The sequence below is a fragment of the Terrapene carolina genome, unplaced genomic scaffold (assembly GCF_002925995.2).
Source record: "Terrapene carolina triunguis isolate 2854851 unplaced genomic scaffold, T_m_triunguis-2.0 Scaffold95, whole genome shotgun sequence".
Lineage (NCBI taxonomy): Eukaryota > Metazoa > Chordata > Testudines > Emydidae > Terrapene > Terrapene triunguis.
Window position 1 is genome coordinate 2,425,168 of NW_020664446.1, and position 23,305 is coordinate 2,448,472.

Genomic DNA, 23,305 nt, shown 5'->3' on the forward strand with positions numbered 1-23,305 from the left:
GGTATCTTCCAGCTACCTCCCCGGCATGCTGAGCTAGCAGGGACTGGGCGTGCCGTGGAGAGGGCGGGGAGAGAGGGGAAGCTTTCTGAGGCAGTGCCTGTTGTTTAGTTTATGTTTGTACAGCACCCGGCACAATGTGGACTGACCTGATTCCAGCCTTTTGCTGCCACCAGGATAGAAACGTTAAATAACAGAATCCCTTTCATGGTAACCCCTACTGCCTGATGCAGAGAAACACTGAGTAGGCCCCAAGTGGGCAGCCCCTGGAGGAAGCTAGTAGCGGTCACACCATGAGGCCTTGCGTCATGGAGCACAGAGACGTGTCCTCACTTCACTCCCACTCAGACAGATCATTACTGGGCGCTGACAAATTCACCACCTCTCTCCCCCAACAGAGTCACGATTTCACCTTGCACTTGACACCAGCACAGAGGGATTACTGGTGCTTGATGACTGTAGCTGGAAAAGCGGCCTCTTGTGTTCCAGCCAAGTTCCTCTCAGCCAACGGTAAGAACAGAGCGTTTTACCATCCGAAGCCTGAAGGCCAACCAACATAGATGGCCCCTTCGTGGTCATGGTAGGAACATGGGATGCCTTGGGTTCTCGAACACCAGCAGCAGGTATAGTGGAATTAATATACCATTTACAGTATTGCCAACCCTAGCATTCAAGAGTCATGAGTCAGCCCCCCCCCCCCCCCCAAATCACAGGTTGGCTCAAAAATCATGAGATTTTAGAAATACTGTAATAAATCCTGGGATTATTTGATTTGATTTCTGTTTTTTAACTCCTCAGTTTTCACATTTATAAGCTTTTCTCAGCAACTATGAAGGTGAGAACCTTACTAAAAAAAAAAAACCACCTGGGATTTTCAGCTAATCACATGACTCCAGGAGCTGGAGTTTTCAGAAAAACACCAGCTATCATGAAACTCGCAATGAAATTGTGATATTTGGCACCACTGCATTTCTTTTGCATGTGCCATGGTAATGGTTGATGTGAAAGGATCCCAGAAGTCTCCCGTTCTGATGACAGGTGAGCAAACACAGGCAATCAGGGAAGGTGACAGAGCTAGCGATGGTCAAACCGCGACTTCACTGCGTTCTAGTTGGAATCAGAGAAGCAGCCGAAAGATTCCTTACCTGCTGTCGCAGCTTACTTGGGCTGGGAGGGGAAAGGTCTGACCATAAGGGTCTTTGGTAGAGCACATTCCACTTAGAATGAGCGGTCCTGGGGAGAGAGAGAAAACCTAGCACTAAAAATTCACAGGGAAGCACATGGGGGATTTAAAATCTCCTGACACTTCAGGTTTCCAGAGGTGACAAACTTGCAGCCTTTGCTGTTGACTCTTCAGAGGAGTCTTACTCAGGCAAATGACTGGTGAAGCCAAAACGCCTTGACATGGGCAAGCTATTCCCGGGTTATTCTGTTGGGTAGTGCTGGCTGCCTGCTGCTACCTGCCAACCCATTCCATCTCCGAGATGGTGAGTGAAGGGATCTCTGAAGAGCTCCAAACTCAGCTATTCTGGTATAAATACAGAGTTGCTTTGCTGGCGAGAGAAGAGTTACTCTGGGTTACACTGGTGTGATTGGTTTGTTTTTGTTTTGCTTCGTCAGTTTGGGCGGGAGTCCAAGCAGCTTTTTATTTTATTTTTTCCCCTCCTTCGGCAAAAATGGTAGAGCTGGCGCGGCAGGGGGTGCGTGCTCAAATTTTTTTTACTGATGGGGTGCACGATCAAAAAAGTTTGGAGACCACTGGTCTACAAGATTGGAGCTGGCAGGGAAGAAGCTTGCAAAAGAGACGACTAAGGGGGGATATGATCGAGGTCTATAAAATCATGACTGGTGTGGAGAAGTAAATCAGGAAGTGTTATTTATTCCTTTTCATAACACAAGAACCAGGGAGTCACCCAATGAAACTGATAGGCAGCAGGTTTAAAAAAAAAGGAAGCATTTCTTCATACAACACACAGTCAACCTGTACAACACCTTGCCAGAGGATGTTGTGAAGGCCAAGATTATAACAGGGTTCCGAGAAGAACTAGATAAGTTCCTGGAGGATAGGTCCATTAATGGCTATTAGCCAGGATGGACAGGGATGGTGTCCCTAGCCTCTGTTTGCCAGAAGCTGGGAATGGGTGGCAGGAGATGGATCACTTGATGATTCCCTGTTCTGTTCATTCCCTCTGGGGCACCTGGCATTGGCCACTGTTGGAAGACAGGATACTGGGCTAGATGAACCTTTGGTCTGACCCAGTCTGGCCGTTCTTATGTTCTTAATGGGCTGATATTACAGGCTCAGAACGCTGGGCTCTGCTGGAATCCAGAATTAGAGGTGAACCACATTCCCATCACAGAAGGGAAGACGTCTCCTTCCTGAGCTACTTGAGTGCCGGTCCGAATTCCAAACGCTGCTGAGAAAGAGTATGACCTTCCCAGAAACCAGCTCACCCTGTTTAAACCCCAGATTTCTCACTGCTGCAGGAAACACTGAAATGACCAATCACAACAGTAAATCTGCCGAGGAAATGCTTTTAATTTACTCTTCACCGTGGTCTCTTGATTGAGAAACCATCGGTGCAACAACAATCTCCATATGCATGGATTAAAGGTCAGGAAGACGTTGCAGCATGATAAAAATCACTGAAACTAGACATAGAAAGTCCCTGGTCAGTACATGATTAGTCCCTGAAGTATCTTCTCCTGGGCTTTGTCTGGTCTACTCAAGCATTAGATCTTGCAGCTCTTCTCTAGTAGATTGTGCGATTGTCACTAACTGTTCCCTAATATTTAGCCTACATTTTCCTTTGCTCAGTTTCATCTGATCATTTCTAGTTATCTACACCCTCATCAATTCTGCTCCTTCCTTGGGGCCTACACATCTGAAATGCACATTGACAGTTATACCTGCTCTCTCCCCACCAGAATCAGCACTTGCCAGCGTCCATGTTTGGGTCTTTCCATCTTTCCTCGTAAGTCAGTTGATCATAGGCTAGTGTGGTCTTTCAGGGTGGCAGAATCTTCTCTGAGTGCTGGGAGAGGTTGTGAAGAAAATGTGATGTGGCAACTCACTTCCTACCCAAGCTGCCTTCCTTGGGATCTCTTATCTGTGCACCCGGGTGACTCTCATTGAGGATTACATGCCTGAATGAAGAGAAAAATGGACCTCTTCATAATAAATAATATATGGAGATATACCTATCTCATAGAGCTGGAAGGGAGTCCAGCCCCTTGCCTTCACTAGCAGGACCAAGTACTGACTTTGCCCCAGATCCCTAAGTGGCCTCCTCAAGGACTGAACGCACAACCCTGGCTTTAGCAGGCCAATACTCAAACCACTGAGCTATCCCTCCCCCTTGAATTCTCATATCCCTCATTCACACGGCTGGTCCACACTGGGGCAGGGGATCGATATAGGAAACGCAACTTCAGCTACGAGAATAGCGTAGCTGAAGTCGACGTTTCCTATATCGAAGTAAAAGTACCTACTTCGGGTCCACGCGACGCAGGCAGGCTCCCCCGTCGACAGCGCTTCCTCCTCTTGGCGAGCAGGAGTTCCGCAGTCGACGGGGGAGCGCTTCTGGGATCGATCTATCGCGTCCAGATGAGACGCGATAAATCGATCCCAGAAGATCGATCTCTACCCGCCGAATTAGGCGGGTAGTGTGGACCAGCCCACAAAGACACCAGGGAGGGAGAACTAGCATTTTAAAGGGACATTGCTACATAGCTTAGGCTCAACATTGAATTTAAACCTTAAAATGGTGAGGACCTATGGGAGTGGAGTATTCTAGGGAATCAGAGCAGAGGATTTAGGAATAATGCTCTGGCGTTGGCTCGCAGTGTGACTGTGGGCAAATCCACTACAATGTCTGTGCCTCCGGTTTCCTATCTGTAAGATTAGGATAATGATGCTGAACCCACTTCACAGGGAGGTAGTATGAGGCTTAATTAATATACATTTCCAATGACCTTTGAAAACTTCAGATGAAAAGGTGCTATCAAACAAAGTATTATTCTTATTCTTACTCATCACCTGGTGGAGAACAGGGGTTATAAATATTTTTAAAAATATTCCGCCAATGCCTCTGAGAAAACGAGAAAACCAAACAAGGAAATAGCCGTAGTTTGCTGACGGACTCACCAGTATTTTGTGCTCTGCACCAGCAGAGGGAGCACAAGCTCATTAGCAATCCCTAACCCCAGAGATGTGCTGATATCAAGCTGGTGACAAACCAGAGAGCAAAGGATCCAGAGCCAAGCTGAGGCCACCTTAGAAGCTGGGAACCTTGTTACTGAGCCACCCACTCACAAGTGATGGGGCAAACCCAATCGTGATATTGAAACTAAGACTGTATTGCAAACCAGAAAGCACTCAGGACTGAAATCTGATACATCACTAGGAGGTCCTACATGTAACTGAAATGACCAGCTGCCTAGAGACTCTGAGAAGCCATGAAATCTGAAGAGCAATGGCTGGAGAGAGTGGAGAGCCACCAGAGGATGTATTTATCGCGTAGTGAACGAGTTCTGCCTTGAAAAATGTAGCAAAGTCATGACACGCCGGATACAATCAAACTTCATGTGCTTTCTTCAAGCAGCAATTGGTCACCTGTGCACCTGCAATCATGGAACATTTGTTGTTTTCATCCTCCCTTTGGGAACATTTATACAATACTCAACAACAAAAATTACCTGGATGCCAAATCTTTGTCCTTTTCCCGTTTGCACTAGCCCCTCGCTTTGAAGCATAGATGACAGTTGAAATTGGACTCCGCCCCCTATCTCACCTCACATGGACCACAGGACAGTGGTCAGATGGCAATGCTTTGTAGTCGCTATAGATGGAGCACTGTGGGTCTGATCCAAAGCCCCCTAAAGCCAATGGGGGTCTTCTACTGACTTCAATGGGCTTTAGATCAGGTCCTATCTTGATGCACGGGGCACTCAGCTAGAATGGAGGAGCAGGTCATCGTCATTAAGCTTTTTCTGCTAACAACAAGACAGGAAGCATGGCAGAAACTTCTCTGAAGGCCAAACTGGAGGCTCAGTCCTGAAAGCTTTCACCTTGCAAGTAGTCCCATTGCAACCAAGGGCTACTCACATGAATAAGGACTACTTGTGCAAACCAGGGTTGTGGATTGGGCAGTTGGGTGTTTAACTGTTTACTTAGGGCCTGATTCAAAGACCAATGAAGTCAACTGAAAGGTGCCCAGTGACTCGAATGGGCTTCGGCTCAGGCCCATACAGAGCCTACTCATTTAAGAATTTGCACAACAAAATGGGCAGCTAGGAATCAAGGACGTGAAACTCAGGCCATGGTCTGTGCAAAGCAGCAGACGGGTAATTTCCAAACGAACTTTTGAAGGGAAGGTTAAATTTCTCCAAGATAAGGAGAGCTAGAGTGAGCTGGAATGCACCCACCCCCCCACACCTCCCAAGCTCATCCCCATGATAACAGCTGTTGTGTTGGAAACCTAATGCTGATGAAAGAGTTAAAGGCTGGCTGATGGGCGATATCGGTGACATACCTCTGAATTGAGCATGCTCCTGGAGTGAGACCGCAGACTGGTGTTACTCAATGAATAGAGGCCACTCCAAGGGAGTTTTTCCTTGAATAGAATGGGGTCAGGGAGCCGCTTTGGGGAACAATGGTTGCCACCGGCTAGCTGAATTTCTTACAATCACACACCATACCCCCTGATCAAATAGCTCCTTTGTCAGCCTGATATAAAAACATGTCATACAATGATGATCTGGAAGAATGACATGAGCTTGCCTTTCAAAGAGATCAGAAGGGCTTCTTGTGCACAAAAAGAGCCCCCATCAGAGTCAAGAAAGGGGAAAATGGAGAATCCAGGGGGTGAATGGAAACAAACAGCAATAACAACAACAACAGAAAAGGCGGCGAGTTGGAAACCCAGGTCTGGTTTGTTTCACAGCAGCACAGCACGATCTCATTGAATTTCTTTCGGTATTAACGGGGATGTCAGATTGTGCTGCCATTGGGCTTCCATTGTCAATCTGCACTGGGACAGAAGAAATTGCTGGATGGGAAAAGGTCACTTGGCCCAACGAACCTACCCCCCTCCCCAAAGTGTCTCAACGCCATCTCCCGGCTTTCCCACTGTATCCCTCTCTCCTCTGTCTTCCTAACAATGTCTAGCTGCTGCCTTTATGTTATGTTCATAGTTCTGTGTGCCGGTGTGGCCCTTCTTGCCCATCTGCTTGTTATGACTTTGAGAAGGAATCCTTCCCGCCCAAATCCCGTTTGATCTTTCATGTTTTATTTCTTAGATTGTGTCTCCTGGTTTCAACCTTCTGTCACCAGCATCTGCGGGCATTATCTAGATGTTTTGCAGGAGAAGGGTCTTCTCCCCTGACAATCTCCCAAGACATACAGGAAAGGAGCTCCTCACAGACCTCGTAAGGCAGAGCATTCCAGTGGTGTTTAGCACAACGGTCCCACACTATGGCGTTTACATGCATTATGGACAATATTTTGCAAGCTAGCAGAGCTTTGAAGGCCTGAAGAGAGAGGCTGGAATTTCCAGCTGGGCTCAGCACCCTAGTCAGGGTCAGACTTTCAGACCAGCTCAGTGCAGTTAGGATAGCACGTCAGCTGGGAAAATCTGGCTCCAATTGTAAGTGCTGCGCACTTGAAAAATTGGCCCCGGGTCAGTTTAAAACTTGGTCTTGTCTCTCTTTTTATGGTTTTTTCTATTTTCTGCCATCTTTAAAAACAACCTAGGAAATTCCACAAAAATGCTGTGTTAAAAGATCATTAAGTATGTTCGGGTAAGCCCTGCAATCAGGAAATGCACTCTGCTCTCTTGTGTGTATGCATTCGGATAGATTTCTATGATCACATGCTATTTCTCCTTCTAGACAATATATTCTCATACCGTTTTTCTACAGCCTTAGATAACATCTTGCAGTATTCTGCACTACTCTGTAGACACGCAGTACAGCCTCATCAACTCATTTATAAGAAAAGTACACAGCAAACCGTTGACAGAATACACTGTATATTAAATACAAACAACAGGAAAAAATAATTGCTGGCATATATAAACCATCTAAAATTGTTGCTAAATTATCTTAGTAGTTAAAGCCCTTAGCCTTTTCCTTCCACCTGGAAGTCTGCCCTGCTGTGCTGTCACAGGACAATTGTCCCATTAAGGGGAGTCAGAACCTCGCCTGCCCATGACAGCTCTCTGAAGACCCACCTGGCAGTAACTGGTTGCCCCAGGTGCTTGTTCTGTAGAAGAGCAACTGCACCCTATAAAACAGCTGCCTGAGCTTGGTATTGCCAGGAGGAAGGTGCCTCTGAGGAGAAGATGCTTGGAGGGGGACGGCAACCCCAGAGGGAGAGTGTTCCACAGGAAGGAACTGGGAGGGCTCCAGAGAGAGAGAGACTGTTCCCGTGGTGGAGAGAGCAGAAGTTTCCTGAACAGAAGGAACTAGAGGCTGTTTTCCAAGGGAAGGGAGCAGGAGTAGTCTAGAAGCCCTGGCTTCAGATGAGGGTCTTGGGCTGAGTGCCCCGTGGCTAAAGGACCAAGCAGTTAGTTGGACTGACCCTGAGAGACTGGATTTCCCAAGAGGGGCCTGAACAACTGGTTTTGCTTGAGCGTATGTTACTCTTTGTTGTTAATAAATGAGCCCTTCTGAGGGGGATGCTTGTTAATGCCCAGAAGGTCTGTTTTGGACTTGTCTAGCCCGCGGTGAGGGCGTGCCTAAGGCAGGGCTTGCCCGCAGCACCATGCCTGAGTGCTAGGAGGGCCACAGCCGGAGGTGGAGCAGCCAGATGTGCAAAACTAGCTTCATAATTAATCACCTTCACTCCTGAAATGTCTCAGCAAGGCTGTGCTGCTGGTTGGGAACAAACAGATAATGTCCAGGACACTGGCAGACTTATTCAAACATGCAAGAGAACTTAGTTAAAATGTGTAAATGGTTAAAGTTTTGACAAGAAAACTGTTGTCCGTAAGAAAGAGTGTGTTTGAAGTGGTATAAAAAACTGGGTTCTGTCTTATTTGTGAAATCCAATGGGACCGTGTAGCCAAAGATTCTCTCACAGGGAATAAGCACAAGTGGCCGAGTTACAGTTGCATGTGCAACCTTAAGAGCCTAAAGTTTGAACTGCAATCCAGGCCCAGTTTCCAGAGGTGCTGCGTACTCACTAGCACTCCCCATCTTCAGCTGGGTGCGCCGCGATTTAAAAAATCAGACCATCTCTTTGAATAGAAATGATATTTCAACATTAGACAATGTGCTGTATTTGGGGCTGTACTTAACATCCACCTGGACACCAAAGCTGGTGCAGCGGGTGGCTAGCCCCTTGTTAAGCAGTGTAGCCCTCTGTGACCACATGACACTAGTCTGTGATTTGCACTTGAGTCCTTTTCAGCTCTAGGTGGGTTTTATGGTGGTGGTTTTTGGCCTAGCAAGCTCTAAAAGGCTTGGGACCTGCTTCCCTGGGAGACACCTCTCTCCCTGCGACGGACTGCCACAGCTGTGGTCGGTGGAGGAGCTCGAGCTACCTGGGTTTACAAAAGAGGAAGCTGCTGGCATGACATCATCTGTGAGGGCTCCTGAACGTTGCAACTCTGCCCCCACCTTGGTTGGAGCAGCTGCTGCCTTTCATCTTGGGACCAGGGCTTTTTTGGGGGGGTGGGTGGGGGGATGGGAACTAACTGGAGACGGTGCAGCATTTTAAACTTTCAAGCTGTAAGTGTTCTGTGGGTTTAGTTGGTCATTTGATTAGGGGTTTGGAAGGAGTCCCATATGAGGAGAGATTAAAGAGGCTGGGACTTTTCAGCTTGGAAAAGAGGAGACTAAGGGGGGATATGATAGTGGTATATAAAATCATGAGTGATGTGGAGAAAGTGAATAAGGAAAAGATATTTACTTGTTCCCATAATATAAGAACTAGGGGCCACCAAATGAAATTAATGGGCAGCAGGTTTAAAACACATAAAAGGAAGTTCTTCTTCACACAGCGCACAGTCAACCTGTGGAACTCCTTGCCTGAGGAGGTTGTGAAGGCTAGGACTATAACAGGGTTTAAAAGAGAACTAGATAAAGTCATGGAGGTTAAGTCCATTAATGGCTATTAGCCAGGATGGGTGAGGAATGGGGTCCCTAGCCTCTGTTTGCCAGAGGGTGGAGATGGATGGCAGGAGAGAGATCACTTGCTCATTACCTGTTAGGTTCACTCCCTCTGGGGCACCTGGCATTGGCCACTGTCGGTAGACAGGATACTGGGCTGGATGGACCTTTGGTCTGACCCAGTACGGCCGTTCTTATGTTCTTATGTTCATTTTATGTTATATGGTAAGGCGTGGCTGCTGGATGTATCTTCTTAAAGACGTGGTAGAGATACTCAAGGCTGGCTTTTAATATTTTCTTCTAAATTAAAAGAAATAAATATATATATAAAACCCCCACTCTCTTCTTGTCATTAGGGCTAGAATAGCAGTTCAGTGCTGCGGGCGTGCGCACACATCTCATCTCTGGCTCAGATCCTCAGCGGGTGTCAAGGGCCTGGGTCTGTTGACTGCAATGGAATTGTGCCAATTTACACCCGCTGAGGATGTCTGCCTGTAAAGCTACATTCCATTGTAAAAGAAAAAAGAAAATCTACGCTAAGAAAACACAACGTTTGCCCAGTTAAGCACTCAAAAGAATCAGGAGACAACAAAGTTAAGGTTGCACATGCAACCTTGATGCTGTTCCGTTGTGAGGATGCAATAGGATATAACCCTTAATTCTATGATCCCATATAATTATTTCCACAGGACCGGGCTTCATTTAGTGCACCCAGGTGGACTGTGCTTAACCATGCTTGTTCAAACGTCCAAAAACCTTATTTTATTCTCTTCTTGTTCTTATATTGCATTCATAACTGTGGTATGGGATCAAGACTGGAAAATTTCATATTGAAAACTTTAGAAAGTTAGAAGGAATTGCAAAAAGGATCTTAGAATGGAAACCCTTGGACTTCAATAATAATAAGCGTATTTCTCAGGATACATAGCTACACAGATCAGACAGATGTTTGTGTGTACTTCTGTTCAATCTGGTCTCAGTGACAGTAATATAATGGATGGCTGATACAATGTTTTAATATTAGTACAAAAGCGCATATTTCTCCGGGTGATGTGACCATTAGAAATATCTAAAATGAATACACAAGAATTGATCAAAGATTCTGCAGATTGTTACCCCTGCTCAATGGGCATTTCAAACTCAGGAGGAACCTGAATCCCATGAAAAGGGCACTGTTTTTACAAAAAACAGAAACTACTGGTCACTTGATTGCTATGGGGATGTAACTAAACTGGGCTTTCTTAAGGCAGAGGGCACAATCTAAGAGAAACAAAAAAAGACATGAGGGAGGGAGAGCGCGAGAGAGCTGAATTGATTTCAGTCTGTTCAGGTCTAGCTGGAAAACACAATGCAACGAAATGGCCCCTTAGTCAGCAAGCTGCTTTTCCTAGGTTTTTCCCAGGGTTTGAAGTGGAGCGGGAGGGATAGTGTTAGAAAAAGCAAGAGAGACAAGGCAGTAGGAATGGCGGGGAGATGAGAAACATAGCTTGGAAGGGTGCAAAATAGCCGGTTTCTTCTGGTGAGGGGAAAACTTTGATGTCAGTGTCTCTGATTTTAAAGGGGGAGTGTCAGGTTAAGGCTCAAAGGCCCTGCTGTTTGAACCCTGGCTCTGCTTGTGCTCATGCAAGTCTGCCTGTGCACACACCTGCATGTACACTTTACATGCGCGAACATCTGTGGGCAAATCCATTGGACCAATGGGTCTCGCACATTAGGGTTCTATGACTTGCATGCCCAGGTATTTGAATAAACATGCGTAGGTGTCAGTACTGGCAAGTTCTGGTTGCAATCACATGTGCACCAGCAGAGGCTGGGTTTTGGCCCTATTGAAAAGTTGGGTTATTTTTGCCTCTTAAAAGAACTTTCATCCCAATGGTACTAAAACAACCTCAAGACTCTCAACCTCTCTGTGAAGTGGTAAATCTTGTTATATTCTGTGGATGGGGAAAGTGAGACAGTGAAAGGCAATGTGACTTGCCCATGTCATGCAATACTCACACCAATGTCAGGGTTCAGAACAGAACCTGGGAGACTAGACTCCCGTTCTCCTGCAGTAACCATTAGGCAACGTGTGCTCTGGATTATGAGGCATTCTGCACTGGATGTTTGTTCTGAATTTCTAACTGCATTTTTATGTAATTCAAATAATTCAGAGAAACTATCAACAGTGAGTCCATTGCAATCACAGAGCAAAGCTAAAAGCACAGGGCCAAATTTATCGCTGCTGTAACCTGGCTGATTTCATTAGAGTTGTTCCAGGGGGGAAATTGGCCTAAAGTTTTTTCCTCTCGTTCTGCATTCCAAAGACCAGAAAGACTTTTGCACTCAAGGTGGAGCTCTGAGAGCTCTAGCTCTGCTGGGTGGCACAGCTGATCTCGCTGGAGTTCTCAGCCAAATATTGCATCAAGCACTCTAACACGCGGGCAAAAGAGAAAACATATCTAAGGGTTAGGTGGGGCTTAAGATCAATTTAGTGACAGATACAAATGTTACTTGAAAGATTCCTGAGCCATATAACCTTATGTTTTGCCTGAACCGCAAGCATACTCACACAGGGTAGTCCACACATCCTGGAGAAAGATAGACAGTGAATCAGTTTGCTTGCAGCTGACAGAATGTATCAGATGGAGAGGATTTGACTTGAGACTTTGGGATGTTGGCGTTTTCCTTCCCAATTCTTGTTTCTATTTAAATAGATCAATTCAAAGTGAAAGGCCTTTTTGCGTGGCAGGTGGGCTGGAAAAGGGGGTTTAATAGCTCTTTATTCCTGGATTTATAATCCGACACGCTGTACACACATGTTTGTCACAGAACTGTGTGACCTGCCTGCCTCTCATCCATACATTGTCCAGCAGATGTTAAAGCTATCAAGGATGTTTGCAGTGCCGAAGGAAAACATTCTTTATTTTGGGATGTGGGATTTTTTTTACTGATCTAAACAAATAAACCAAAAGTAGTCTTTCCAAAGGAGAGGTGGGACTTGCATGATCCTAAGAATCCCATGTAAGTGAGGATCTGAGTCCCCTCCTCTGGCCCATAAACTATGTTTGCAATTATTTGTTATTACAAATCTGTTATTGTTGTTATTACAAATCTGGAGGCTAGGTTAGCGCATTGTAATTACAAATCTGGAGGCTAGGTTAGCGCATTGGCTTTAGATTTTTATCTACATATATTTATTATAACGATTGAGCACTAGTTAGTATTTATGTGCATTACAGTAACACCGAGGGGCCCTGAACAGAATAGGGGTCCCATTGTACTAGACACTGAAGAGACACATTGAAAGACATTGTCCCTGTCCCAAGACTCTTACAATCTTGCAACTGGATCTGCTAGCATGGACCAATGCACTCATGCAGGATTCGGGCCTAACAAAACAATTGTCACGGGGAGGGATTCAATTCATTCTGTACTATTTTTCTATTTGCATTATAGACATTTTTGTTTACTTAGAAATACAAGACAACACAGTTCTCCCTAACTGCCTCTCAAATGATCCTTTCAAATGGTTTTCATGGAAGAGGTTGGTCTTTAGGAGAGTTTTGGAGGAGAGGATAGTGTCCTTAGAGATCAGCATGGGATAAATTGAGAATTGCACCAAAATGTTGGTTTCCAGCACTGAATAAGCTCCTATTGCTTTATATAGGTATCGGTGTCACATTCACCCTACAAACCAAATCACTGCTGAGTCTAGGTCCGAATAATAAGAAACACCAGAACTAGCCAAAATAAGTAGCCGCAAAAGAGCTGCAGCCTTCTGGTGAAAAAAGTCCAGTCTACAAGAAAGGAATGTCTCTGACGTGCTCCTTTGACTCTTACCATCTTCTACAATAAGGAGAAGCAAGCCTAGAAACTCGAGCAACCCTGGTTCTGTGAATTTCTAGTTGCTGAAGACTAAAGCTGTGGAGTGTACCTATGAAATATGTGAAGAGTGGGGTGACGACCCCTCGAAACAACATCTCACTGAACGGGGTCCTGAGCATGCTCCCAAAGAAGCCAATGGGAGTTTTATCACTGACTCCAACAGGCTCCAAGTGAGAAAGAAAAAAGCCTAAAATATGTTTGTAGGTAGCCCCGAGAAGACACAAGACTCAAAAACATTCCTTTTGGAGATCAAGGGTGACCAGGCTTTGAAGCCTGGAGGGTTGGGGAGTTTCTCAATCTGTGTGCGGCAATCATACTGCACCAGTAGAAATCTAGCATTTGGAATTGAAAAGCGTTTTAAATTGAATCATTCAGAATCCCACAGCTGTCTGGTGAGTGACAACCTTATGTGGCTGAGGGGGGTCGGGTGGGGGGAGTGAGTTACTGTTGCGAAAACAGTTAATTTAAACTTTTTTCTAAATAGATTCTTCAGATAATTCTTTGAAAAACAAGGTTAATAAATAAATAAAATCAGTTGATTGACTTCAAGAAAGTAGCAAATTAACAAAACAAAACAATAACAAAATCAGAATCCAAAGTAAAGGAACGCCTGCGGTTTTGGAACTTAATGAATAATAATCATTCAAATAAATTAGTAATAAATGAACTGTCAATGCCAAATCTGAAAAAAAGGAGATGATGCAGTTTTACTGACTGTAGCTGAGGATATACTTTTATTACACTGCAGCTTTGCCAAGACAGAGCTTTCGGAAGCTTTGCTGTTAGGTTTCATTGACCAAAATATTTGGGTTTTTAAATTTTTAAAAAAACCTATTCAACCAGCTCTGCTGCTGAGGCCAATGTATAAGTATTGTCCAGGTATGGCAAGTGGAAAATGAAATTAACCATCAGCCTAACATCACTATGAGCTGAGTGTAGCGCAAAAAGCAATCGAACAACTTCCACGATGACAGAAAAGTTAGATTTGTAAAATTCTTTCTCTTAATATATTAGTAATAAAGGGCCCCATCCTGGAAACGTGTAATAGCTTGTGAGACGTGATAATTCCCCTCAGCTCCCACTGAGGGCTCTCAGCTTCTTGCAGAAGATGTTGAGTACCTCACAGGATAGGGACCAATAGATATACACCTCTACCCCGATATAATGCTGTCCTCGGGAGCCAAAAAATCTTACTGCGTTATAGGTGAAACCGTGTTCTATCGAACTTGCTTTGATCCGCCGGAGTGCGCAGCCCCGCCTCCCCGGAGCGCTGCTTTACCATGTTATATCCGAATTCATGTTATATCGGGGGAGAGATGTATATAGTAATATATGAGATTTTTGCCCCTTTAATGGCACTTTGTACAAAGCAGCTTTTAATTCTGATTTGTTCTGCCTTATTTTTATGGAGACTAAACCAAATCCATGAAGCATGATTTGGAAAAAAACAGCAGAAGATTTTACCTCATATTCAACATAACCTTCTTTTTATCCTCTTTAATCCCTCAATAATTTTTTGTGCTTCTCCTGCAGAAAAGCAATTTTGCTAATCACCTTTGCGCCAATCCCTGCATTCCTGACAATAGTGTGAACAGCTTCCATCAAAGTCTTTGATGTGGGAAAGACACACACACACATGTAATCTGAAAACAATTCAGCTCCTTGCGCTCAATGGAGAGCACTCTGCTTTAATAGAGTGCAAGTTCGGTGGAGGTTTCTAATCCTTTCTGCCAAAGAAGAGAAGAGACTCAGTCAGGTAGCACACCTTATTCAGAAGTTAAAATAACATGTTACCGCTCTCAGAGAAAATCAAAACAACTCAAGATCAAAAACAGATTCCGCCATCCCTAACGGAGTAGACTCTCTACTCAGATAACGCTTGATCTAAGTGTGTAACAAGTAACCTGCTTTAATCCCTCAAAGCGATGGTGTTACAGATAAGTACTGTAGTAGTATATGCGGTGGCTTAAGTTTCAGAAATATACAAAAGCGTTGGGTGAAAAGAAAAACAAAACCAAACCCTGTCCACTTGACTGTGTCTTTAGCTGGAAAGGTATATTGGAGGGCAGTACAGAGATGAATAAAAGCCCGTGGAAAGGAGATAGCAAGCAAATGATGGGCAGGTATTGACATGGTATTTCTTACATGCTGCAGTTGACTGACTTTTACCATTACCTTAGAAGCTTTCAGACTGTAACTGCTCATTTAGGCCCTGCTCCTGCTGTGCCAGCCCAGAGCCCTGCTAACTTCAATGAGGCTCTGCGCAGTCATTGCCCATGACAGGATTGGGGCCTTAGCTTGTTAGCTTTTTGAGGCAGAAAATGTAATTTGCTATATGTTTATTCAGTGCCTAGCACAATGGGGCCTCAGGTGAGTGCAATATAAACAATAAAACAAAAGTGATAATGATAGATGTATGTTTATTAGTAACAGGCAAGATCCCCAAGTGCTTCCTTATGTCCTGATCCTCCAAACATTTTTACATGCTTGCTTTTACACACATGAGTAGAGTAGTTCCAGTGGCTTCTTAGGGTCTGATGCTGCAAACACTCACTTACCTGTAGTCCCTACTACTGTGAGCAGTCTGTAGGTAATAAGCATTTCGATACTTTGTGGTTGTATGTCATGTGGGTAGATAACATAGACAGTCCCATTGAAGTCACAGTAGTATGAACTATGCCTGGGAATACATGCTTGCAGCATTGGAACCATTCAGTTTCTTTCTTTCTTTCTTTCTTTCTTTCTTTCTTTCTTTCTTTCTAAAATAATAGAATGGTGCTAGTATCTTTCTGAAAAGATTTAGGCTACGCCTATACTATGGCTTATGTCAGCATAATTTATGTCACTCGGGGGGGTGAATAAATCACCCCCCTGAGCGATGTAAGTTACACTGACACAAGCACTGGCGTGGACAGTGCTATGTTCCGCCGACAGAGCTACCACCTCTCACGGAGGTGGTTTTATTATGTCAATGGGAGAGCTCTCTCTCATCCGCATAGAGCGCCTTCACCAGACACAATGTAGCTACGCTGCTGAAGCACTGTATGTGTAGACAAGCCCTTAGTCTTTGCGATTATGCTGAAGGGTAAAAATCTATACTAGTACACAAAGCTTATTTTTACGGCTGTCGATTAAGCGCAGTTAACACATGTGATTAACTCAAAAAAATGAATCATGATTAAAAAAATTAACCGTGATTAATCACAGTTTTAATCACACTGTTAAACAATAGAATACCAATTGAAATTTATTAAATATTTGTATGTTTTTCTACATTTTCATATATATTGTATTCTATGTTGTAACTGAAATTAAAGTGTGTATTATTTTTTATTACAAATATTTGCACTGTAAAAGTGATAAACAAAAGAAATAGTATTTTTCAATTCACCTCATATAAGTACTGTAGTGCAATCTCTTTGTCCTGAAAGTGCAATTTACAAATGTAGATTTTTTTTGTTACATAACTGCACTCAAAAACAAAACAATGTAAAACTTCAGAGCTTAAAAGTCCACTCAGTCCTACTTCTTGTTCAGTCAATTGCTGAGTTTGTTTACATTTCCAGGCGATAATGCTGCCCCCTTCTTATTTACAATGTCACCAGAAAGTGAGAACAGGCATTTGCATGGCACTTCTGAAGCCAGCATTGCAAGGTATTTACATGCCAGATATGCTAAAATTTCGTATGCCCCTTCATGCTTCGGCTACCAATCCAGAGGACATACTTCCATGCTGATGACGCTCATTTTTTAAAAAACAAACAAACCTAAATTTGTGACTGAACTCCTTGGGGGAGAATTGTATGTCCCTTGCTCTGTTTTACCTGCATTCTGCCATATATTTCATGTTATAGCAGTCTCGGATGATGACCCAGCACATGTTGTTCGTTTTAAGAACACTTTCACTGCAGATTTGACAAAACGCAAATAAGGGACCAATGTGAGATTTCTAAAGATAGCTACAGCACTCGACCCAAGGTTTAAGAATCTGAAGTGCCATCCAAAGTCTGAGAGGGACAAGGTGTGGAGAATGCTTTCAGAAGTCTTAAAAGAGCAACATTCCGATGTGGAAATTACAGAACCGGAACCACCAAAAAAGAAAATCAACCTTCTGCTGGTGGCATCTGACTCAGTTAATGAAAATGAACACGCGTCGGTCTGCACTGCTTTGGACTGTTATGGAGCAGAACCTGTCATCAGCATGGATACATGTCCCCTGGAATGGTGGTTTAAACATGAAGGGACATATGAATCTTTAGCACATCTGGCATGTAACTATCTTGCGATGCCGGCTACAACAGTGCCATGAGAAAATCTGTTCTCACTTTCAGGAGACGTTGTAAACAAGAAGCGGGCAGCATAATCTCCTGAAAATGTAAACAAACTTGTTTGTCTGAGTGATTGGCTGACCAAGAAGTAGGACTGAATGGACTTGCATGCTCTAAAATTTTACATTGTTTTATTTTTGAATGCAGTTTTTTTTGTACATAATTCTACATTTGTAAGTTCAACTTTCATGAAAAAGAGATTGCACTACAGTACTTGTATTAGGTGAATTGAAAAATACGATTTCTTTTGTTTTTTTACAGTGCAATGTGTTGTAATTGAAATCAATACATTTGAAAATGTAGCAAACATCGAAAATATTTAAATAATGGTATTCTATTATTGTTTAACAGTGCAATTAATTGTGATTAATTTTTTTAATCACGATTAGTCGTGATTAATTTTTTTAATCGCTTGACAGCCCTACTTATTTTTAAGGTGCATAACCCCACAATGTTTTATTCATAGTACTGTGTTTGTCCTATATCTGATCCTTTGCATAATTACTGCTTGCAAATAGACCTTTTAGCTGATCCAAATACTTCTTAGTTCTGTACCTCTTTATTGGACTTACATACATGTTTAACTTCATCGATTCCAAAGCCAGAAGGGACCATTGTGATCATCTAGTCTGACCTCCTGCATACATGGGCCATAGACCTTTCTTGAATTAATTCCTGCTTCCTGTCCAATAGCTAGAGCATATCTTTTAGAAAAACATCCAATTTTGATTTAAAACAGTGATGGTGAATCTAGTGCAGCCCTTGGTAAATTGTTCCAATGGCTAATTACTATCATTGTTTAAAAATTGTGCCTTATATCTGAATTTGTCTAACTTCAACTTCCAGCCACTTGACCGTGTTAAACCTTTGTCTGCTAAACAGAAGAGCTCTCCATTAGCAAATTTCTGTTTCCTATGTAGATATATTGATAGACTATTTAACCTTCTCTTTGATAAGCTAAATAAATATAGCTCCTTGAGTCTGTCACTATAAGGCAGGTTTTCCAATCCTTTAATCATTCTCAAGGCTCTTCTCTGAATCCTCTCCAATTTATTAACATCCCTCTTGAAGTGTGGACACCAGAACTGGACAAGTGTTCCAGCAGCAGTCACACCAGTGCCAAATACAGAGGTCATATAATCTCTTTACTTCTATTCAATTTCCCCCTGTTTATGCATCCAAGGATCGCATTAACCCTTTTAGCTACAGCATTGCACTGTGAGCTCATGTTCAGCTGATTTTCAACTAGGACCCCATAGTCTTTTTCAGAGTTACTGCTTCCCAGGATAGACTCCCATGCTGTAAATATGGCCTCGATTCTTTGTTCCTAGATATATGTCTTTACATTTGGCTGTATTGAAACACATATTGTTTGCTTGTGCCCAGCTTACAGAGAGATCCAGATCGCTCTGTATCAATGACCTGTCCTCTTCGTTACTTACCACTCTACCAATTTTTGTGTCATCTGTAAACTTTATCAGTAATGATTTTATGTTTTGTTGTAGGTCATTGATAAGAATCTTAAACACCACAGGGTCAAGGATCAACCCCTCCGAGATCCTACTAGAAATACACCTGCTCTATGATGAGTCCTCATTTACACGTATATTTTGAAACATATCAGTTAGCTAGTTTTTAATCCATTTAATATGTCATGTTGATTTTGCATCATTCTAATTTCTTAATCAAAATGTCATGGAGTACCAAGTCAAATTCCTTATGGAAGTCTACGAATATTACATCAGCCTTATTACTTTTATCAATCAAACTTGTAACCTCATTAAAAAATCAAGTTAGTTTGATAAGCTCTATTTTCCATAAATGCATGTTGCTAGGCCTTAATTATATTACTTTATTTTAATTTTTTATTAAGTGAGTCTTGTATCAGTCACTCTATTATTTTGCTTGGTATCAAAGGTAGGCTGACAGGCCGATATTAATGGGGCTATCCTGTCTACCCTTTTAAAATTTTGGCACAATATTTGCTTTCTTCCATTCCTCTGGAACTTTCTCAGTGTTTCAAGACCTATTAAGAAGCAACATTCATGCTCCAAAGAGCTCCTCGGCCAGCTCTTTTAAAACTATTGGATGCAAGTTATCCGGACCTGATAATTTAGTCAAGAAAATTACTTGAGTGCTTAAGGTTAAGCACATACTTCAGTGTTTTTCTGGATCAAGACCTAAGTATTGAATAAAGGCCTTCTCTTATGGTCATCCTATTATATTCTGAGGTGATCATATGACATCAATTAATAATGATTTGCCTTTTTAACTGTGGGGCAGGTTTGGAGTTCTATGATTGGTAAGCAATCCCTGTATACAGCACTCTGAGCAGGTGGAAGGTGCTATGGGCTTGTATGATATTGTTAGATTATTTGTTTACCCCAGTGGGGAGAGTGGGGCTGCATGTCTGTTTTGGGTTAGGAGCCTTCCCTGTATAAAACGCTCCAGACTGGGTGGAAGCTGCTATGAAAACATATCATATTAATAGATTGTTAATAATAAATAATATAATATGTGCCTGCTCCAGTGCGTGCGGGGCTGTGTTTCCGCATTCGTTCAGGAGCGATCCATGTCCCCATCAGTCCAGGCTCCTGCAGGATGGCACTAATGACTTAGTTATTAATTATGATTAATTATTCTTTTCCTGTCCCCGTGTGCGCGTGCATGTGTTTGTCATGCTGGCGTTCGGGGCCCGGATGATATTGTTAAGTTATTGTTAATGCACATGAGTGGTTCTTTCCCTGCCCTGGCATGTGGGGCCGCGTTTCCTCGGTGGGCGAGAAGCGACCCCTCGCTCCCGGTGCCCTGGCGGCGTTGGCCGGCCGCTCCGGCCACGGAGGGAGGCTCATTAGTCCGTTATTAACGAAGATTTGGCTGCCCTGGCCGCTGTGCGGTGGGAGGCTGCCCTGCCCGGGGGGTGGGTGCGGAGCCCTCCCCGGGGCACCCAGGATGTTATGAGCCATGGGCCCAAGGACTGAGTTAATTAGCCAGCTGGCCAGGCCCTGTCTGTCTGGGGAGTGACAGGCAGCGGCTCCTGCCCCATGTGACTGGGGAGAGGCTGCCCCCGTCCATGGCTTGGCCTCCCCCAGGCAGCAGCAGCTCCGGCTCCCGGGGAGGAGGGGCAGGGGCTGCTGCTCCATGGGGAGGAAGGGCAGCCCGCGGCCCCCCCAGGCGGAGGGGGGATGCGGGGCCGCCCGCCCCTCCCTCCTGTGGGCCCTGCCCGAGGAGCTGCTGCTGCTCATCTGCTCCTACCTGGACGCGCAGGCCCTGGGCCGGCTGGGCCAGGTCTGCCGGCGGCTGCGCGCCTTCTCCGGCCGGGACCCGCTCTGGAGGCGCATAGCCCGCGGCTGCCTCAACTCCGGCTTCACGCAGCTCGGCGCCGACCTGTAAGCGCTCCCCGTCCCCGCCTCGCGGGCTCCCCGGGCCGGCCGCGGCGGGTGGGAAAGGCCGGGGAGGCCGCGGCCTAGCTGGTTGCCAGGGGCCGGCGCGGGGGCTGGCGTGGTCGCTAAGGCGCAGCGGGGGCTCCGCGGCCGTAAGGGGGCTATTCCCGAAGCGCGGCTGCGCCTGCCCGAGCCCAAGGGCCCGATCCGGCCCCTCGTCCCCTGCCCTGTCGGAGGGGATGGAGCCACTTCCCCCCCCCCCGTGCAGCCTGAGCTTGGCCCTATGGGTGACTGGGGGCCCCCCATGGCTAACAGAGGTTGAAAAGCCATGGGGGGGGGAGTCATGTCAGTGCAGCCCCACCCTGTGCTAGGCGCTGTACAGACCAGTATGAAGACCCCATCCCTGCTATGAAATACATGTGGGTGTGCATCTGTATACACCCACCCCCCCAGTCGTCAAATCCCCATCCTCTCCCCCGAAACATGGTGGGCATGAAAAACAGACCCTTCGTTTGCTGCTCCAAAAGGGGGGGGAGAAAGCCGCACGTAGCCCAGGTAAGTAGGTTATCACGACTGACACACACGTGAGCACACACCTGCATCCAGAATATTCACGCTGGTGTCAGCCAGCTATTCGCCTTGCTCCCTGTGTGACGCCTGGTGATGTCCCACGCCGGCAGCGTTCATGGTTTCACAGTCACCTTTACCTAAAAACAAAGAAGGTTCATTCGACAGTGAAATTGACCATGCAGAATGCTGTCAAGTTAAACTTGCTCCACACTGTTGTGGAAACAAGCTTTGTCCAAACCAAAGACCGCATTAAAATAATAATGCAGATAGCTCTTGAGCACAGTTTGTAAGCTCTTTGCGGAATGGCCTGTTTTCCCCCCCCCCCCCCCCCCCCATGTCTTTGTACAGTGCCTTGTACAGTGGGGCTTGTGTCTTGGATGGTGCCCCTAGCACTACTGTAATACAAATAGATAATAATAAAAACATATTCCACAGAAATGTTTGAAACCCCAGCATTACAGCACGTCATTATATGTGAGCAAAAATTACACTGGCTACATATGAAGCAGAAAGTAATTTTTTTTGTCCGAACTGAAAGAAAGGTCAGGCTTGACAAAGCCCTGGCTGGGATGATTTAGTTGGGGATTGGGCCTGCTTTGAGCAGGGGGTTGGACTAGATCACCTCCTTAGGTCCCTTCCAACCCTGATATTCTATGATTCTATGAAATGCAGAAAGTAACCAAAGTGCATTAATAGTAAATTGGGCTTTTTTGAATTCTCTTGCTTTTAATAACCCAGATGTAATTAGTAGCCAGTAAAGGCACTTTTGTTTACAACATACAAATCTTCGTGTCTCGCATGCTGCTCACTTCATCTCCTCTCCTATTCTCTGCCTACAAATTGTCCGTAAAGGCTCAATCTAGCTAACCTTTTACTTGTGCAAATGTTCCTTTGTAGTAAATGGGATTACTCATGTGCGTGAAGTTACTCACGTGTATTTTTGGCTGGATAAGGCCTGTAAGGATAGGGAAGACAGGATCTACTGAGAAGCCCACAAGAGAGATCTGAGTTTTTATTTTTATTAACTAGCCACTTGTGGCCATCACAGAAGAAATGGCTCTTCGGGACTCATGTATTGTAGGACCCATTGGGGTTTATGGGTTATAAACTCTTCAGGGCAGGAACCTCATTTTCTTACTTGGATGTAAAGCTTGTAGCACATTTTAGGGTTTGTCAACCGTTTCTGCGTGGAGCCCTATTCAGTGTGGCTTTGCATGGACACAAGTATCTGCCTACATGAAACAGCTTGCAGGATTGGAGCTTGGGTTACTGAGGATCCAAACGTTGTTTGCTTCTCTTTAAAATCTATTAAGCTCCTTATACAATGTATGAAACGCTGTCTTAAGCAGCCACATGACATTTACTTTTCTTGTATGCAGTGTTGTTGTAGCCATGTTGGTCCCAGGATATTACAGAAACAAGGTGGAGGAGGTAATATCTTTTATTGGACCAACTTCTGTTGGCGAGAGAGAGACAAGCTTTCGAGCTGACACAGACCTGAAGAAGAGCTCTATATAAGCTCGAAAGCTTGTCTCTCTCTCGCTAACAGAAGTTGGTCAATAAAAGATATTACCTCACTCACCTTGTCTCTCTAATTTACTTTCCTTATTACTTTTGGGACTCCAACAGATAGATAATAAACTTCTTTAAAAATTAGCATACTTCTTTAAAAAACGTTTCCTACTGATCTGTATAAAAATGTTCCTGAACGAAAATATATCCAAACACCAACGGCTCAAACAAGAGCTTAGATTGTGGGAGGGGGCTAATGGGAGCTGTGGGAAGTTCCCCCATATAGATTTTAAGATCAGAAGATAGGGTTGGGTCATCTAGCCTGACCTCCTGTATAACACAGACCATAGAATTAAAGTCTCAGCCACGCTGAGTGCTATACAAACCTGTGTAGGAAAACCCAATTGGTGTTCAAGTCTAACACCTAACCCACTCAGCCATCACAGCCCAGGACTGCACTCTTTGCTCAGGCAATGCTCCCTTTGAAGTCAGCGGGAGTAAGAGCTGTGGGGCAGCTGTGCATTGTGGCTTCTG

At 44.5% G+C, this 23,305-nt stretch overlaps 1 protein-coding gene and 1 long non-coding RNA gene across 3 annotated transcripts in view; one reads left to right on the forward strand and one right to left on the reverse strand.

Moving 5' to 3' along the window:
- Positions 1 to 2,530: 2,530 nt before the first annotated feature.
- On the reverse strand, positions 2,531 to 20,647 carry LOC113406406. Its single transcript, XR_003369749.1, has 3 exons — positions 20,562 to 20,647; positions 11,663 to 11,795; positions 2,531 to 3,144 (listed from the first exon to the last, which is right to left on the reverse strand). It is a non-coding gene; the product is annotated as an uncharacterized LOC113406406 (long non-coding RNA).
- Positions 20,341 to 23,305, forward strand: part of FBXW4 (F-box and WD repeat domain containing 4) — an 89,954-nt gene continuing 86,989 nt past the window's right edge. For both annotated transcript variants that reach the window (XM_026651103.1, XM_026651104.1), the window contains exon 1: positions 20,341 to 20,695. In XM_026651103.1, the coding sequence (XP_026506888.1) occupies positions 20,448 to 20,695 (248 nt within the window). In that variant the 5' untranslated portion in view covers positions 20,341 to 20,447. The remainder of the gene's footprint in view (positions 20,696 to 23,305) is intronic.